At 47.5% G+C, this 19,724-nt stretch overlaps 1 protein-coding gene, 1 long non-coding RNA gene and 1 pseudogene across 4 annotated transcripts; all 3 read left to right on the top strand.

The window, feature by feature from the left end:
• The first annotated feature begins 1,919 nt into the window (after nt 1–1,919).
• On the top strand, nt 1,920–13,914 carry LOC120659572 (annotated as a pseudogene).
• A 140-nt stretch (nt 13,915–14,054) lies between these two features.
• On the top strand, nt 14,055–15,982 carry LOC120659573 (putative F-box protein At3g52320). 3 transcript variants are annotated; one of them, XM_039937766.1, is made up of 3 exons: nt 14,055–14,211; nt 14,294–14,950; nt 15,046–15,982. In XM_039937766.1, exons 2-3 carry the CDS (start codon nt 14,311–14,313, stop codon nt 15,072–15,074), a joined length of 669 nt encoding a protein of 222 aa, XP_039793700.1. In that variant the 5' UTR covers nt 14,055–14,211; nt 14,294–14,310; the 3' UTR covers nt 15,075–15,982. The 3 variants fall into 3 exon arrangements, with proteins under 3 accessions (XP_039793700.1, XP_039793699.1, XP_039793698.1); XM_039937765.1 differs by having other exon boundaries at nt 14,294–15,267; nt 15,370–15,982; XM_039937764.1 differs by having other exon boundaries at nt 14,056–14,211; nt 14,294–15,982.
• A 1,725-nt stretch (nt 15,983–17,707) lies between these two features.
• On the top strand, nt 17,708–19,282 carry LOC120659571. The gene is made up of 3 exons (XR_005669101.1): nt 17,708–18,199; nt 18,528–18,687; nt 19,107–19,282. It is a non-coding gene; the product is annotated as an uncharacterized LOC120659571 (long non-coding RNA).
• Nucleotides 19,283–19,724: the final 442 nt, after the last annotated feature.

Raw genomic sequence — 19,724 nt, 5'->3', positions numbered from 1 at the left:
TCCCGAATCATAACTACACCAGCAAGGAGATATTTTAACCTCTGCCTGAAATTCGCTTCCATACGAAGTCACACCTAGAATTTAAGAAGTGCTACTAGAGCCACCTAATCGATTCAGTTAGAGGCCGTTCGCCAGAATTGTACCTTGAAAACGCATCAAGAGTTCGGGGCCCATTCGCAGCAAGTTCTTTATTTGGCATGACCGAGTTGCTAGCCATCTTTATTTTGCAATCAGGTCCATGAAACAATTCAGTGTATTATTGTCTGTTGCGTGTTCTCTAGACAGGTTGGGTAGCGACCTCCCAACGGCAGGGGTCAGGGGCTGCCTATTGTCCCCAAGTTCAATCTCCAACCTGACTTTTCGTTCTATATAGGTCTTTTGTTCTTCTTCGCATCTGTTAATTTAGCACACATTTTTTTTATGGTTGTAAGTGGTGCAGATATAATCTATGCACTTAGGTGGGTCCTAACACACACACACCACCACCACCACTTTTATTATTGTTCTTCTTTCTTGATAAAATAATAGCCAGCATACCCATGATAAAAATTGTTTTGGCCAAATTAAAAATGGGTGTTAATAAATCAATTGCATTCATTAATGCATTAGAAACATAGAAACTAAGCAGAGAAATATGGCATCTTTTTTGACGTATCGATATGCCCACATCACCATTGGGTTGTAGCAGGTGGACGTGATAATGATGTGTCATTGTTATGCTTATTAACTCTGGGACCAGCGGCCACAACGGGACAGAGGTGTTTAGTATCATAGTGCGGGGTCTATGTCTGTGTTGGTCACCTTGGATGATGGCATCCACCCACCATCCTAATCCTTTGCAACAGTCCCCGAGACCAAAATTATTTTGATGGCCAGCTTTAGATTAGTATCAGTGGGAGTGTCATCGACACAGTTATCAAAATCATAAACTAGGTAATCGAGCCGGAGGCCATGACACTCTCTATTCTCTCTCTTCATAAAAATATTATCATGTCAGTAAATTTAATGCTCATGACACTACTATTACACTCCCACTGAGACTGACTGTCTCCCTTATAGATCCGCCGGATAGTTAGCTGAATCAGGATAAGGTTCGCATGCTTTGCACCAAAGATCAAGACCTTATTTATTTGAGCATCTGGGGTATCTATAGGCCAAAAATCAAATATTCTCAAAAGCCAAAAGCACCCAGTCATGATCTTTTCAGCTTCTAGCTTTTTGGGAGGCATCTAGCTTTTGGATATCCCAAAAGATAGTTGTCCAATAGTATGCAGAGGCTAAAACGAAGGCTCCCATTTGAACAAAGGAAAAATGAAAAAAAATATTATAGGATTGGAATCATATAGAGATTTTTTCCTACAAAAGCCCTTTAGAACCATGGATTACGTGGAGATTTTGGAGAAATTCTACCAAAAGGTTCGGCCTCATAGAAAGTTTCCTTTGTGTCACTCTCTCTCATCAAATTGCTTTGTTTCTCCTGTGCTCCAAACGTTCACTCTTACAGTTTCCAGTGGTTTATTAATCTAGGAGTTTAAGATGCTAGCGAGTTCAATTCCTACGCTTTCCCTATTTTCTTCACGCAATTTCAGGGGGTGATTCCGTGGTGCACTGGTACCATTGGACATTGGTAGGAAGAAAAATTTCTCCTAATATGGGAAGGGAGTAGATCAGAGGATGCAAGCAAAGCCTGGCTGGCTCGTTCGTTCGTCTGCAATCAGGTCTCTGGAGTCTGGACTTCCGGCCGGCCTCTGCATGCCACTGCAAAGCTGCTGTGAGGGGATGCCGCAGTGGAAGGGAGACGGCGCTGGCTGGTGAAGGAGACGAACAGAGACCGTTGACCTCGAGAAGAACAAGAAGAAGAAAAACGACGGGGAAAAAATAAAAAAAATAAAATTGACACGTTGCTATCTAGGTAGGCGTCAGTCACTCATGTTGGCGTAATAATAAGGTGTTCAAGACAAAGCAACTCCAACAAACCCTTTAAACAGCTCCTATTCCAAGTTTAGAGGGCTAAACAAAAAATTTGCACTTCAGCAAATTCTCTACTTCACCCTCTATTTTGGGAGGCCTTCAAAATCCCTTCTCCACCCTCCATTCCTAGGGGGTTTCTAGAGAGTCCTCTATTATATATTAGAATTGAAGGTTATTGCTGGAGTTGAAACAAATTTAGAAGCCTCTAAAAAATAAAAATAAAAAACTCCTATTTAATATTTAGAGGGTTTGATTTATGAGTTATTGCCGTTGATACTCTTATTGGCTGCAGGTCTCAGCTCCCAGTTAGACGGCGAGCTTGTGGAGTTTCCCCCTTTCTGGCCGGGTTGATTATTACTAACTTACTTTGCACAGCATTCTCGATCCAAAAGTGAAGCTTTTCGTAGGATATAATCGTAGCTGCGGCACCGCTAGCTGCGTACGTATATACCAAAATCATCATCACCAGCAGCAGCAGCAGCAGAGGTAGCTAGGCAGGGGTCGGCGGCAATGGAGCTCGTGGTGGGCGCCTCGGAGGCGACCATGCGGTCCCTCCTGGGCAAGCTGGGCGGCCTCCTCTCCCAGGAGTACACCCTGATCCGGGGCGTCGACGGCGACCTCCAGTACATCAACGACGAGCTCGCCACCATGCAGTCCTTCCTCCGCTCCGTCGGCGCGGCGCGGCCACGACGACCACACCAAGGACTGGATGAAGCAGATCCGCGACCTCACCTACGACATCGAGGACTGCATCGACGACTCCGGCAACCGCCTCCACGGCCTGCCCGCCGGCATGCCCTGCTACTTCCTCCTCAACAGCGTCTTCGAGGTCCTCACCTGGTGGCCCCGCCGCGACATCGCCGCCCGGATCGCCATCCTCAAGATGCGGGCGCAGCAGATAGGCGAGCGCCGCGGGCGGTACGGCGTCAACAACCCGGACGCCGCCGGCGCCGCGCCGCCCGCCAAGGCCGCCGTCTTCGACGCCGCCGACAACCAGGACGGCCGCCTCCAGCTCGTCAGCACCAAGGACCCCGTGGGGGTGGACCAGCACACCAAGGAGCTCACCCGGCGGGTCACCTGCATCGTCGGCTTCGGAGGGGTGGGGAAGACCGCCATAGCCACCGCGCTCTACAGACTACAGGGCGTTCAAGGAGAAGTTCGCCCACAGCGCGGTGGTCACCGTGTCCCAGAGCTCCGACGTGGAGGCCATTCTCAGGGCCATCAAGGCCCAGGTCAAGCCCAAGGCCAGCAACCAGCAGCTGCTCGGCGGCGGCTCGGAGGGCGTCACGGCCGTCGCCGTGAAAGGCGTGCGGGGCCGCGTCACCACGGCCATGTCGGCCGTAGTGGCCAAGTGCTACAGCGCTGGCACATCAAGGGGAAAGAACGAAGGCACCAAGCAACAACTCCAGGAAGATCTCAAGCTGCTTTTGGAGGAAAAGAGGTACATATTATTATTATTATTATTATTATTATTATTATTATTATTATTATTATTATTATTATTATTATTATTATTATTGTGTGAGAGAGTACTGTAATAAGCTCCAAATTATCACTGACGATAGATACTTTTGCACCCATTATTAAAGGATTAGGGGTCTCCAAAAGTGACAAAAAACAACCATAAAAAAGTGAGAAAAAATAGAATAGAAAAAACTGGTTTTAGGATCTTGCCAAAAATTATTAGCAAGAAAAATGGAAAATAAATCCTCTCATCCAGCATATCCCCAAAACTTGTTCCTAAAACAATTAAAGTGCTGCCACATCATCAATCTGTGGGGGCAATGCTTGAGTTCTGTCCGGGCACGTGGTGTGAATAGTGCGGTAAGAATAGGAGCGTGGCATCAAATCTTGCTCACAGTGGTGCACGCAGGACGACATATATCCTCCTCCTCGGGCATCCGGCCTGCTGGGCCCTTGCGGTGGTTGTCTGCTTCGGCTTCCTGGGCCCCGTTGGCCTGCTGCTCATGTGTCGGCAAGTGGTATCTAAAAAAAAAAGTGTCGGCAAGTCAGCAAGGCCCTCCCGCCATCACCGACACGTCATGGATGTGAGCCATGGAGCTAGCTATTCACATGTCACGAATAGTTTGTCTAGTCAACATTTTTCCTGAACTAAACTTGAAATGGCTAAAAATGAGTCCACAGCTATTTATAGCTTCGTACTAAAAATTAGGTGGGGGACACGAGTATGGGTAGATAACAAGCCGGCTTGACTGGCTCGGTCCTGCTCGTTATCCAAACGACGGCATGTTAACAAAATGAGCAGAAAAGCTAGCTCGGTTCGGTTCGGTCCAGCTCGCGAACTAGCTTGGTCAGCTTTGCGGCAGTATGAAACGACACAAGGGGATGAATCACCCGATGCTCAGCTGTTGGGCCGCTCTGTTGGTGAGGACAACAGCCCCCTCTTCGCCACCATGTGCGTCAGCTCCTTGATTCAGTGCTTGATGGGGGCCGCTTGACCTCCTCGCCCTCCAGTGGCATCTGGAGGGTCTGGCTAAATTACGGGGAAGGTCTCTCTGCGTTCGATTTTTTGACCGTCTTTTTTTTCTTTTTAGTATTTTTTTTGTCATTTTCTGATAAAAAGATTTTAGAGAAATTCTTCAGGAAAAAAATTTGGAGAGAAAAAGGGAAGAAGTTTGGAAGAGAAAAATTGAATAAAAAACTTTTTCATCCAAAAACCCAAATAAAAGAATTGGAAAAAAATTATAAAAATTTTTGCCTCCAAAATCAAAAATAAAAAAGACTGGAAAAAAGTTTTGCAAAAAACTTTTGCACCCAAAAATCGATAAAAAAGAAAAAAAATCCGCCACCCTTGGAGCTCATCCTCGCTGTCGGCGAGTGCCCCTCGTTGCCCCGCCGGAAGGAGAGCGCCCGGGGGGAGCACCCAGCCGCCACCGCCGACGAGCGCACTCACCACCGCGAGCAGCCTCACCGCCACCGCCCCGATCTTCAACGAGCGCCCTCGCCGCCGCCTCCCTCATCCTCCGCGTGCGAGCATGCGAGCCACTGAGCCGCGCCTCCCCGCCGTGCTGGTAGATCTAGAACCAAAAATAGAGAGTGAGAGGAAGAGGAAAGGGAATGGGAGGAGATATCACGGGAGGGGTAAACCGCTGGGGAGGGGGGAAATCAGCTAGGCGTGGGACCTGCCATGTTGGGGATTGACCGTGAGTTGGGTGCGGTCCGGTCACCCGTAAATTCATCATTGGGCATCTGGAGACGACTCCCACGGCCCTAGGCTGTGCGCCTATCCTGCTCGAGTGAGGTCGAAGGAGGAGGAGGCGTCGGCAATTGGTGCAGTAAATGAGTTGGCGAGTAGCAAGGAAAGAGGAAGGTTGGAAGGTGTGCGGTGTTAGCACCAAGTGCGATGGGGAACGGGCGAGTGGCGGTGAGAAAGGTAGGTCGGAAGAGGGGGTGGCGGTGTAGGCACCAGGTGTGGTGGTGAGAGGGTGAGAAGCAGGGAGAGAATGAGGGCAGAGGAGGGAAGGGGTGTCGGCACATGGAGTGGTGGGGAGCGGGTGAGCGGCGGAGATAGAGGGAGGTCATAGAGGGGCGGTTGCGGGCGTATGCACCCGGCGGAGATAGAGGGAGGTCATAGAGGGTGAGCTGAGGGAGGTGTATGGGGTCAGGAGTAGGGGTTTAAATTGAAGATCTTTAAATGCACCTCCAACTATCTTTAGTTAAAATATTTATACTACTTCTTTAAAGTAAGATCCTATTTTGAAAAGTTGTACAAATATTTGAACTAAAGAGGATTGGAGGTGACCCAATTTGCACCTGTAGTCAAGTGGATAAAGTGGAAGGAAAATAGAGGGGATTCGTTAGTAACTCTATATTAATTTCGGTTCAAATTAGGTGGTTCGGAGAATCACTGGCTAAAATTTAGTTGAGGTGAAACCTACCTGTTAGGTTTGACCATCAATAACTAAATAATTGTATAGATTTAACACTATGCCGTCCTCCTATGTGAAAAAAAAACAGAGAGAAGCCCTGGTTTGCCTCTAATAAGACTCTAGCTTCCATTTATCATTCATGATACCGTAGTTCGATTACATTGCTGATTCCATTCGTTTTTTTTTTCCTTTTGCTGATTTCACGTTTGGTCAATTGGCACAAACTACTTTTGTGGTGTTTGGCTTGAGTAGACGATGCAGCGACACAGGCACACAGCGGCAGCACGTGCTTCGGCCTTGGGCCTTGGCATATTGCCCATGATCCAGTCCTACCTGGCATTGGGGCAGTTTTTTTATTTTTTATTTTCGTTTTTCACAAAAATATATTTTCGTTTTTGAAATTTACAAGAATATACCCGGCCGTCCCGCGGACGGCCGGCCGGGACCTGGTCGTACCGCTGTGGGGCGGCAGAGGTTTTTGTGCAAAAAATTTTACAAAAATATTTGCACGCAAGTCCTGGTGGCCGGCCGCCCCCCAGGCCACCTGGCAGCGGGCCGGCCGGCCATGGCCGCCCGGCTGCAGCAAGGCCAGCTCTCATGCGCTACGTACAGGCCCGTGCAGGTACATGCATTCGTATACGTACGCTAAGCACAGTAAAATGACAGACCTTTTCTGTGCCTTGAACGACGCACCGGTAGCAGTTCGATCCTGTACGTGCCAGATCGATACCTGACCGACTCGATTTCCTGCGAAGGCGACGGAGTTCAAAAGCTGAACCCCAAGAATCTCGTTCGCTTTTTTTTTGAAATAAAATCTCGTGCGCTTCACCCGTTATCTGCTCGTCCTGCGCTACAGGGCTGCGTGCGTACGCCCAAGTACAGGCACCCTGATGAGCAGCATGTGTGCTCTGTCTGTACCCCTACGTACGCTGCCAATGCAATTTCTCTCGAGCGGACGGTTCGAACTCGCAACGCGCCAACACGCACACCTCACCCCACGTTCTGCTGCCGGGGCCGGCCGCCCCGTTGCGGGGCGGCCGGCCCCCAGGGATCTGTATGTAAATATTTTTTGTAAAAGTTTTTGCATAAAAATTCCTGCTGTCCTGCAGCGGGGCAACCAGGTCCCGGCCGTCCGGCAGCTGCCGGGCGGCCGGGGTATATTTTTGTAAATTTCGAAAACGAAAATATATTTTTGTAAAAAACGAAAATAAAAAATATAAAAATAAAAAAACGGCGGCATTGGGCTTCTTGATGCACTTGGGCCGATGCCTCTCGCAGCATAGGTCCCAGAGTAAGCGCCTGCTTATAGAGGGTCGCTGGCATATTCATTGAATCAGTTCACTGACCTCTGAAACTCAAATCCTGTGAATGTGTATTTTTTAATAAATTGAGAAAATATTTGCTAGAAATTCATCGTTTTGCCATTGTTTGCTTCTATGAATTGTATAACCTTTGCTCCACAAACTTACGCTGAAAGTGCAACTCTGAAATGATCAAAAGCAGTGCCATCCTTGCCGAACAGAACTTACACATACAAGCAATTATCTTGTTTCGATTCATCACACAAGAAAAGTAGTTACATTTACTCACTTTTAATCTCTTTTCTTGCAGTTACTTGGTCTTGATTGATGACGTGTGGTCTGCAAATATGCTGGAAAATATAATAAATGCACTTCCTATCAATGAAGACAGCAGAATAATAGTTACGACGCGGTTCCATTCTGTTGCCACAACGCGAAGGGAAGGCGACATTCGAAGAGTCACAGGTCTTGACGACACGCAATCCAAGACGCTGTTCGAGCAGGCCTTCGCTGAATCCAAAGTGTTGGCCCAGTCTAGGGCCAACACACGAACGCGCTTGATCGCGCAGCAAGCGACGGCACAATTTGCAGTGCCGATACTCAGACCGGTCGGGGTAACCGGTCAGACCGGTTCGCCGGTGCAGAATGGCGAAATCCGACGAACGCTCGCCCGAGAGGGACCCCGTCAGGGTAAGCGCGCGTAGGGTTGTTCTAGGATCGGCAAGCCACCTAGAACGCCTTCAGACGTCGCGGAGACGAAGGAAGAACAGCAGAAAAGGGTTGGAAGGAGCTAGGGTTTAGAGACAAAAGTAAAGGCAATAAACATAAAGAAAAGTAGTGTATTGATGTATTTTGATCGATTGGATGTCTCAATCGGCCGTGGCCCTTTATATTTATAGGGTGGGTGGACTTGTCCCGCAAGAAATTCTATTACAAGATCTAAATCTATGAAAAACCCTAGTTGTACTCGGACTCTACCTGGACCGGTCAGACCGGTCGGACCTACCGGTCAGACCGGTCGGTCCCTGCCAGACAGGCCACAGTGCCTCGACCGGTCAGACCGTTCGGTCAGACCGGTCAGACCGGTTGGTGCCAATTTTAGCTGTCAACATATGCCCCCCCTATTTTTTGGTAAAGCTTGCTTGCCAAAAAACATTCTTCTGAGCTAAAATTGTCTAAGGGCGATAATTAACACTACATCGGCCATTTTTTGTATTAAAGGCGATAAACAGTTATCGGCCATGTTTTGCTCAAATCGATGATGAAACAACTTGTTTGGGCCGCCACACCTTCTTCATTATCGCTGACGTCTTCGGCACGGCCTCCACTTGTTGTTCCATCGACTCCTTCTTGCGCATACGTTGCAGCCTTCGCTTCTGAGTATGAGACAAGCCTGAGGGACACCACCTCGGCTGTAAATACTTTGAATCTTGCTCCTTGCTCTTTTCATTCTCTCTGCTGCAATCAACATCTTGTTTGACCGGATTATTGCTAGCAACAATCGGTCTTTGTAATAATGCATGATTTGGATACATAGGAGGATATTGAATATAAAATGATTGCATATGCATCCTACTATAATCCATAGGTGTATAAAAGTAAGGATACCAGCAATACTATGGAGCAATCGGTCCACTAGATAAAGTATAATTACCTCGACTCGATTGCTCTTGATGTCTTGACGATGATCCCGTATCCTCAACTTTGTTTGGTCGCCCCCCTTCTGTCTCTGAGCACTCCCTTTCATCTCATATTTGGCCAAGAGTTCCTTAAAACTCGGTCTTGTCTTGATTTTGGAGGAGTTCCCAGATTTACTGGGCGCACCGGTCAGACCGGTCGGACCGGTCAGACCGCCTTTTGAACCGGTCAGACCGATCGACTCGCTATCGGCCCTTTTTTCCTTGTCCTGCCCCCGAGCGTTGAAGCCTCTGTTGCAACTCGAGGAGTCTTGCTCTGCAGCACCTTTTTCTCATGCCTTTCCTCACCAACCACCACATTTTTTCCCTTTAGTCGATTCGGTTTGAAGCAGCCGAATCAATAATTTTGGATTTGACAACTCAAGTGTATGAACGGGAAAAGGATTTTGATCAATTTGCATCGCAGAAACAACCAATCGTCCTTCATTTATAGCCGATTGTATTTGTCTACGAAGAACATTGCAATCATTAGTGGCATGAGAAAAAGTATTGTGTAACTTACAATATGCACGCTGCTTCAATTCTTCTGCTGATGGAATAGTGTGAGAGAACTTAATCTTCCCAAGTTTTGCCAATTCATCAAAAATTCTATCACACTTTGTCACATCAAATGTGAATTTAATCTCATCTTGCCGATTTTTAGAAATCGGCTTTAAAGAAGTACAAGTGTTGGGCTTATCACTAGATGACCATACAAATTCAGCAGCATATACTTCATTACCCTCATCGTCTGAAGATTCTCCTTGTAGCATATGCATACTAAGACGATCGGGTTTAAACTTAGACTCTTTGCTTCGGCTTTCTTGAGCCAAAGCCCTCTGCAACACTTGATTAACAGTTAGAAACTCATATCCTTCTAATTTTTCTTTAATATGAGATCTCAAACCATTAAGAGCTAATTCGGCAAGATCCTTTTCAGAAATAACCAAGCTATAACATCGGTTTTTTGTATCTCTAAATCTTCTAATAAATTCAGCAACAGACTCATCATACTTTTGCTTAACCGATGTTAAATGACATAGCCTCAACTCATTTTCACCATTATAAAAATGATCATGAAATTTACGCTCTAATTGAGACCAGGTTTGCACAAAATTAGGTGCTAATGCCGAAAACCATGAAAAAGCAGTGCCAGATAAAGACAAAGTGAACATTCTAATTTTCAAATGATCAAGACTCCCATAAATTCCCATTTGTGCATTAAACTGACTAATATGCTCCCATGTAGTTCTACTATCCTCCCCAGTAAATTTAATAAATTCAGGCACCTTGAAATTCTGAGGATATGGTATGGAATCAAAACTCTCAGGATAAGGCTTTTGACAGACTAGAGTTTTGTCCTTCAATTCTACGCCGAAAGATTCTTTAAACATAACAGCCAAATCTTTCTTATGCTTCTCAAGTATTTGATTAAAATAATAATCATTTGGCCTTTGAACATTGGTATTAGAGCTATTCGGCACATGCGGTATATGATTCGGTTGTATATATGGTATTTGCTGCAAATGTCCATTATTTGGCATTGTACCATATGAATAACCTGAACCCTGAGGAGGCATAGTGTACGAATTATTCATTCGGCTAAAGACAGCCGAAACATAAGGTACACTAGTAATTGGTTCAGGAGACGATGAATATGCAACTAAAGCTCCAGAACCGGTCGGACCGATTGGAACCGGTCCTCCATGACCGGTCAGAAACCGGTCTGCGAGACCGGTCCGACCGCTCCATGACCGGTCTGACCGGTCTGAGAGACCGATCCGACCGCTCCATGCGCGTGATACTGCTCTGGAGTTTTCTGACCATAAAAATTCATCGGCACGTCGTATTGGGGTACATGTGCTGCCGATGATTCAAGATGCATAGTATTATGATAAAAAGTGCCATCAATATTAGGTCTAGGAGTACCACTATCATCAATCAAAGGTTGTTTGCCTAATGATTTATCAATCATATTTTGAACAGTAGCAAGAATCTTTTCTTGACCATTAACCACCAATTGAGTAATTTGCTCTAAAGTAGGCGGTGTTGTAGCACTTACAGTAGCACTTGATTTGGCTTGCTCATCTTCATCCGAAAGAATGACCACCTCCTTGTCTTTAGAGATATCACCCTTCCGATTCTTGGAGAAGTGAGACATGAACCACCGACGCTTTTCTTCAAGTTCTTTTTCCTTGCGCCGCTTGTTCTCCTCTTCACACTCCTTTATGAAGGCTTCATAAGCTTGACGATCCTCGGGCGGCAATTCATCAACAGACGGTCTGTTGATGTTATCGGGATCGATCTCACCAGAATTCGACAGCTTCACCATGGTAGTAGATGGAGTAGATTAGATCGGTTTTACAACCAAGATCTTTCTTCCCCAGCGGAGTCGCCAAAATATGTTGGCGCCAGTCTAGGGCCAACACACGAACGCGCTTGATCGCGCAGCGAGCGACGGCACAATTTGCAGCGCCGATGCTCAGACCGGTCGGGGTAACCGGTCAGACCGGTTCGCCGGTGCAGAATGGCGAAATCCGACGAACGCTCGCCCGGGAGGGACCCCGTCAGGGCAAGCGCGCGTAGGGTTGTTCTAGGATCGGCAGGCCACCTAGAACGCCTTCAGACGTCGCGGAGACGAAGGAAGAACAGCAGAAAAGGGTTGGAAGGAGCTAGGGTTTAGAGACAAAAGTAAAGGCAATAAACATAAAGAAAAGTAGTGTATTGATGTATTTTGATCGATTGGATGTCTCAATCGGCCGTGGCCCTTTATATTTATAGGGTGGGTGGACTTGTCCCGCAAGAAATTCTATTACAAGATCTAAATCTATGAAAAACCATAGTTGTACTCGGACTCTACCTGGACCGGTCGGTCCCTGCCGGACAGGCCACAGTGCCTCGACCAGTCAGACCGTTCGGTCCATCGGTCAGACCGGTTGATGCCAACTGTCAACACAAAGGAAGCAAAGATGTTACCATTGTGTGGTCAGAAGCCTCTGCTACAACAGCCAAGACAGAAGACAGCGACGGTTCTGTGCATTCACCTAGCAGGCAAGGCAGTGTGAACGAAGGGAGCAAGTACGCCACTGTTCCGAATGAAGTCTGGAGGATGTGTGGGGGGCTGCCACTGGCCATAGTTACCATGGCTGGTCATGTGGCCTGCAACCCACACAAATCACTCAAGGGTTGGTCCGACGTTTGCAGCTATCTGTTCCCTGAGTCAGGGCAAGATCACAGGAAAGAACTTACCCAGGAGGAAGTGGGCAGGATCATCAGCTATTGCTACAATGACATGCCTGCTGAAATCAAGACTTGCTCCCTGTATCTGAGCATTTTCCTCAAGGGTCACAGGATCAGCAGGAAGCGTCTGACAAGGCGGTGGATCGCCGAAGGCTTCGTCTGCGAGAAGCATGGGCTGAGCGTGGAAGAAGTTGCAGAGACGTATTTCAACCACCTCATAAGAAGGAAGATCATCCGGCCAGTGGAGCACAGCAGCAATGGGAAGGTGAAGAAATGCATAGTTCATGACATGGTTCTCGAGCACATTGTCGCCAAGGCAAGCGAGGAGAACTTCATCACTGTGGTTGGTGGCAACTGGCTGATGCAGCCACCTAGCAGCAAGGTCCGTCGGCTGTCCCTCCAGGGCAGCGATTCCAAGCGTGCAAAGGATACGGAGAAGATGAACCTGTCGCATGTCCGGTCGGTGACCATGTTTGGAAGTCTGAACAGCCAGCTGCCTGCCCATTTGTTCAAGTATGGAATCGTGCAGGTCCTGGATCTTGAGGGCTGCACCGGTTTCAAGAAGCACCACATCGTAGAGATTTGCAGAATGGTTCTGCTCAAGTATCTCAGCCTGCGGAGAACGGACACTAAATTCCTCCCAAACAAGATCAGAAAGCTTAAGAATCTTGAGACTCTGGACATAAGGGAGACGGATATTGTTGGGTTGCCTAATCCCATATGGCAGCTTGAACGCCTGGTTAACATCCTCGGTGGTAACAAAACAACACGGAAGGCACTGAAGCTTCCTGAAGAGCTGAAGAAGAGAAAGAAAATGAAAGCTCTGCGCATACTGTCAGGGATTGAGATCTCTGGGGGATCAGTGGATCTTCATCATTTGACTGAGCTTAGGAAGCTTGCAATCTACAAGCTAAAAACCATGGGAGGCGCTGCAAGTTTCAAGGACTTGATCTCCTCTATTGAGTACCTCGGTGGCTACTCTCTGCACACCCTGGTCATTGATGATGAGTCGTCTGAGTTTATCAAATCACTAGATGATCTGTCATACCCTCCGAAATTTCTTATTGCCCTCGAGTTATATGGAAAGATGGTTAAGCTCCCCAACTGGATGAAGCAACTCAATGTTCTCAACAAGCTAACCCTTTCAGTAACAGCGCTCCGGACAGATAACTTGAAGGACCTCAGTAAGCTAGAAGCATTGTTTTCTCTCACCTTTTCTTTTCGGGCAAAAGAGCAGGATCGACAGACACTGGCCATGGTTGCAGAAAACAAGCTGTACTCTAACGGGAAGGTCACAGTTCCAGGGGGAGGGTTTAAGTCGCTTAAGCTCAGGTGCCTCTCTGGTTTTCTCTTGCCATTACTGAGCTTTTCGAGAGAGGCCATGCCTGAGCTGGAAAGGCTTGAGCTACGTTACAACATGCTGGAGGGCCTTTCTGGAGTGGAAAACCTTGCGAAACTCAAGGAGGTGCATTTTACATCAGATGCCAAGGCTGATGAAGATACCATGACCAAAGATATAGTAGAAGAGATGGGTATTGCACTGAAGATTAATGGGAAAAAGTCCAAGATAATCGTTCATCAGTGACAGATTAAGATGATCCAAACCAAACTGTGCTGCTTTTGTATATGCCCAACTTTGGCGTCATTGTATTTTGGCTGTTCGCACTTATTTTTCTTGCTACTTGGATGATGCTTCACCTGGGTAGATCCTAGGAGTGTTCACTGTTTTACTGGTTATGTTTAATTGTGTGAAATGAGTTTGATCAACAGCATGAACTTGTAAATTTTATGTAAGAGATTGGAAATGTACTGTCTGTGTTTGCCTTTGGACATCAATCAGAAGCTAGTTTTTCGACACTTAGCCCTGTTGCAACGAACTCGCCAGCAAGAATGGTGGTGGCCTGCTCCGGGGTGGCAGGTCGTTTGGGCTGTGCCAGGATCTTTTTCGGGCCTGGTTAGGCCAGCTCCAGTATTGGGCTGGGCCTCACATATTTAGGCTCTGGAAAGAAATCGCGGCCCTCGTCTCCGTCATCCGAGTGAGAAAAGAAGGCCCACTCTGCCCAGTGCCCACACCAACTCACCGGTGGGCAGCGCCGCCGCGCTCGTGGCGATCCCGGTAGTCTCCGGCGGCAGGTACGCTCCGCCCCGCACCTACCCTCCTAGCTGAGTCGTTCCCTCGTGCGCGCGCGCTCATCCCCCACGTCCATCTTCTCAGATTCGCAGTTCAGCGGCATGGGCACGGAGGACGGTCTCGACGCCGAGCAGGGTGCCGCGGCAACGACGGCGGGCGGCCTCCCCGACGACGCCGTCGTGGAGATCCTCTCCCGCGTCCCCGCGAGGTCCATCCACCGATTCAAGTGCGTCTCGAAGCCCTGGCGCGACCTCATCGCCGACCCCCTCCACCGGAAGCGGCTCCCCCAGACCCTGGAAGGCTTCGTCTGCTGCGCCGTCGCCGGCGCCAGTTTCCACGGGCGCTTCATCAGCCTGCCGGGGAGATCCGCGCCTCCCGTTGACCCTTCCTTCTCTTTCCTCTCGAAGCTGCCCTGGATCGAAAACATCAAGCTCTTGGGTTCCTGCAATGGGCTCCTCCTCTTTGAGCACGGCCGGAATCCGGCCACGGCACCAGCCTACGCCGTTTGCAACCCCGCCACTGAGGAATGCGTGGCCGTGCCCAGCGCTGGCCGTCCCTCTCCTGGTCCTGTATTACAAGAGCGCACCTATTTGATTTTCGATCCAGCCGTATCACCACACTTCCACTTGGTCTATGTCTGGCAGGAAGATTTCCTGGGTGAGATTGAGGTGCGTGCCTACTCGTCTGAGACCAGAGTGTGGAGTGATTGGGCAAGCCAACAGAGGCGACTGCAAGATGAAGGTGGATGGAAACATTGGGTTAATGGTGGAGCCGTACTTACATCAATTGGTGCCTGTGTTAACGGCATGGTGCATTTAATCATCTTCAACATGCAGGAAGAGTATTTGATAACTACGCTGGATAGAGAAGGGAAGACGTGTAGGATCATTCGCTGGCCAGACAATTGTGCTTTTCCTCTTTCTGTCGGTCAATCCCAAGGGCACCTGCATTGTGTGGGTTTACTTGTGGAACGGGAAGAAAGTTGTTTAATATGGGCTGGACTGTCCATTTGGGTTCTTAAGGACTATGATACAGAAGAATGGGTCCTCAAGCATAGGGTGAGCTTCTTGGAGGTGTTTGGACAAATGAATTGCCTGGATGGTTATAATAGCAATGTGCTTGCCATTCATCCGGATCGCAATTTGATTTTCATTCTTCAGGGCAGCAACCAGAAGCTGATATCATATGACATGGACAGTAAGGAATCGCACGCTTTCCACACTCTTGGACACAACTATGGGTTTCCTACTCCATATGTTCCCAGTTTCATGAAGTTGGTGTTTGCAAATGAGCATTGAAATGTTGCTTTTGAGGTACTCATGGGGACATTCTTCAGTAAATTGATCCCCATGTATGGAGAACTTAGCAACCTGGGTGAATGAAATCTGTGAGAACTAAGCTAATACATTGCTGGTGATTTGGACATATTCGCTCTCAGTTGAGAGACATCTCTGTAAGGCAGTTTTACATGTGCTAGTTACCTTATTAAATGAAGTTGCCCTGCTTGTGATGATTTAACTTTAAGAGCTCCATTTATGTATTTCAACTTTCAACTGCTATCTTTTGTGATGTCAGAATTCTAATCTTCCTATATACTTATATATTTTTGGGTTGGCCTTACTAGTCGGTGATTACTAACTGTGAGCTTTTGGTTTCCTCGGTCCTGTATTTGCTTATTATGCTGAATGAACGAATCTTCCATATATTGTAAACACTGCATGTATCGGAAAGGTTTTCCTATAAATTTCAGTCAACAGTCATATTAAGCCCAAATATTTTCCCAATTATATAGTTTACTGACCAATTTTGGCAGAGATGCTGAAGATGATTGTATTATATTTTTCTGTAACAATAGCTGAGACAGTAATTTTACAATTACTTAGTGTACAAATTAACAGTGGATTCTTGTTTCGTCTGTCCAGTGTTGTTTTATTTATATTAAGGATAAAAAGTCATCCGCCATATGTTTCCGACAGTGCATGTATGCTACTGAAGAATGACTGGATCCACATAATTATAGGAGATTTCGGAGACAGCAGAGATTTCTTGTTTCAGAAGTGCTAGTGATTGTACATATATTGTTTAGACAAAAACTAAACTATGCTTGACAGTAGTTTGAAGCTTTAGAAATTAATGTATACAGTGTCAGTGCTCAAGCGTACAGCTCCGATGGCAGAACATTTGACAGAATATTGCACATCATGAAGTAACACTCCTACACAATTGAACTTGCATGTATTTCCCTGATGATACCAAAGTCTGATTGACGATTGTATGAGTGCATCACATGTTAAAACTTGTTCCTGTTCTTGCTAAATTTGTCCAGCACCTTGAGAACTTGCATGTTATTTTAGAGGTCACAATAATTCTGAATGATTTTGTTTGGATATATCACTAATCACTAGCACATCACCTGAACAACAACATAGCCATTTTTCCCAAACAAGTTGGGGTAGGCTAGAGATGAAATCCGAAAGAAATAAATTCAAGATTTAGGCACATTGATAACTAGTCTCTAAGCGCTCCTATCCAAAGCTATCTCTTTAGAAATATTCCAATCCTTAAGGTCTCTCTTAACCGACCCATCCCACGTCAGCTTAGGTCTACATCTACCCTTTTTTACATTATCGACCCGCTCAAGAACCCCATTACGCACCGGTGCCTCAGGAGGCCTTCGTTGGACATGTCTAAACCATCTCAGCCGATGTTGGGTAAGTTTCTCCTCAATTGGTGCCACCATGACCCTATCCCGAATAACTTCGTTCCGGACTCTTATCCCTCCTTGTGTGCCCGCAAAACCACCGCAACATCCGTATCTCTGCTACACTCAGTTGCTGGACATGTCGCCTTTTTGTAGGCCAATATTCAGCACCGTATAACATCGCCGGACGAATTGCTGTCCTATAGAATTTGCTTTTTAGCTTTTGTGGCACCCTCTTGTCACAAAGGATGCCACAAGCTTGCAGCCATTTCAACCAGCCAGCTGAAATTCTATGCCTAACATCTTCATCAATGTCGCCATCCTTCTGTAGCACCGATCCTAAATACCGAAAAGTATCCTTCTGGACCACCACTTGCCCATCTAGACTAACGTCTCCCCCCTCATGACTAGTCGCGCTGAAATCGCACATCATGTACTCGGTCTTGGTCCTACTAAGTCTGAACCCTTTCGACTCTAACGTGCGTCTCCACAGCTTTAACTTGCTATTAACTCCGGCCCTACTCTCGTCAACTAGCACCACATCATCAGCAAAAAGCATAAAGGATCTCACTAGCACATCACCCGAACTAGCACATCACCTGAACTAGCACATCACCTGAACTAATGTTATTTTGGTTACCTGTTTGCAAACGTTCTTCCACTTTGCAAGACCTGAAATCTGATTTCTGCTTCTTCAGCTCTGTAAGGCCTTCTGCAGTTGGAAGTATCACGGAATTCCTTTTACAGGCTGTGACCATGGCGCCGTTCGGATGCACTGAAATGGCGGGGCTGGGCTGATCAGCCCAGCCGTTCGGCGGTCCAGCTCAAGCCGAACGGCTGGTAAGTCCAGCCTACCTACCAGCCGCCTATGCTTTAGGGTCCACAGATTACTGCGCTGCCCCGCATCCGCCCCCATCCGCCCCCGACGGCGCCGTCCGGGCTGCCCCACGCCTCCGCCGCTCCCCTAGGCGGTGCCACCCGACCGCCCAGCGCTGCCGTCGTTCTCTTCGGCGGCCCCTCCCCCCACCGCATCCGTCGCGGCGTCCGCCCCCGCCGGCGCTGCAAGGGATCGTGGTCGCCACCACCCTCCACGCCGCACCTAGATCAGAGGGAGAAGAGGGGGCCCTGCAGGACGAGCGTCGAGGAGGCGCGCCGCCAGAAAGAAGGTGCCCACGAAGTCGGCGCCCCGTACGGCGGCGACGACGACGTAGCAGCTCAGCCTGCACTGCGTCGGCCCATCTCGGCAACACCTCTCCACGGCGCCACCACTGACCTCCGCGAGCCGTCCGGTAAGACATCGCTGCTCTCGGCTCCCTTTCAACCTTGCGTGCACGGACCCGCTGCCGGCGTCGTCAGGATTGCAATATTGAAACTATGTTTCAAATGATTAGTGGCTGCACACAGTTTGGTATTCCAGTGATCTGAGCATGGTCTGAGGGCGTACATGCCAAATTCTCATTTCGCAGCAAGATATGTACCAATGATTATGCCTGAGGTGTAGCTGTTTTTCACTAGCATCAGCTGCTTACTATGAACATCCGAATTACAATGCCAATGAGTGTCAATTGATGCATCATAACGAAGGGGTTTATCCCTGATGCCCTTTGTTCCTTTCAGATTTGAAGTGCGTCAAGTTTATTCAGCTGCTTTCAGATTTGAAGTACGTCACGTTTAGTCAGCCCCCGGGCACTGATGACCATTCTGCTGCTGTTTGGCCTCAAGTATAACATGAAGTCAGTCAAGGGCTGTGAGAGGCTTTACTCTTGAGGAGCTGAAGGTAAATCTGTACTCGTTAGCTTGGTGACAGTTTGACACTTGATTTGGGATCGGAGATCAGCTTATTTTATTCCACAAATGTAGAGAGCATCCAGGCTTTTACTCCTTTACATTCTAGTGTACAATCGCCTGAAACATGCATTGCTAGGGAAAATTGTATTAATATTACCTTGTGCTGGTCATCATGGTCATCTGTTTCATTAGCTCTCATGGCCTCTTTCTTAAACTGCCTTAAGTGGACTTGATAATGTAAAGTTTTTAACAATTTAATTTGCATCCATTGATGGCACACTGTAATATTAGTGGCATGGTCATCCATCTAATATCATGTATCTGTAGTTATTTTTTACGGATGCAATGAAGAATTTGCAAGTATCTGTAGCTTCTCTAATGTTTCTAACAGCATCAACAACTTAACAGGTACTATCACAATATTACATCAAACACCTTACTGAGTTTAGAGGCTATGGCATGCCATGGAGTGTAGACCCTTATCTATTCCAGTACATGTGCTACCTATGTTCATAAGTTGGTCTGAATCGACATTTCGACTTCTGCACCAGATATTTCAATGTGATTGGATCTGTGTGACATCCCGACCCAGGGCTTAATAGGATTGATAGAATACTCATGTCAACAAGTTGCAACTTCTTTTTTGGAAGCCGATCTCGAAAGAACTCCAAAGTTAAGCGTGTTTGGCCTGGAGCAATTTCGGGATGGGTGACCGACCGGGAAGTTCTTCCCGGGTGCGCACGAGTGAGGACAAAGTGCGCAGGAAATACTTGTGTTGGTCTGTGAGCGTAGTCTATGTCCTATAAAGCTGCCAGATGTAAGCGGGCCCGGCCTCGGGGAGGCGGCCGACCCAGGGCTTAATAGGATTGATAGAATATTCACGTCAACAAGTTGCAACTTCTTTTCCAGAAGCCGATCTCGAAAGAACTCCAAAGTTAAGCGTGCTTGGCCTGGAGCAATTTCGGGATGGGTGACCGACCGGGAACTTCTTCCTGGATGCGCACGAGTGAGGACAAAGTGCGCAGA

This window comes from Panicum virgatum, chromosome 2N (genome assembly GCF_016808335.1).
Source record: "Panicum virgatum strain AP13 chromosome 2N, P.virgatum_v5, whole genome shotgun sequence".
In the NCBI taxonomy this organism is placed as follows: Eukaryota; Viridiplantae; Streptophyta; class Magnoliopsida; order Poales; family Poaceae; genus Panicum; species Panicum virgatum.
This window is presented reverse-complemented; position numbering and strand designations above follow the sequence as displayed.

Excerpts from the sequence above, each read along its gene's own strand:
- LOC120659573 (XM_039937764.1), top strand. The coding sequence starts at position 14,311 with ATGGGCACGGAGGACGGTCTCGACGCCGAGCAGGGTGCCGCGGCAACG.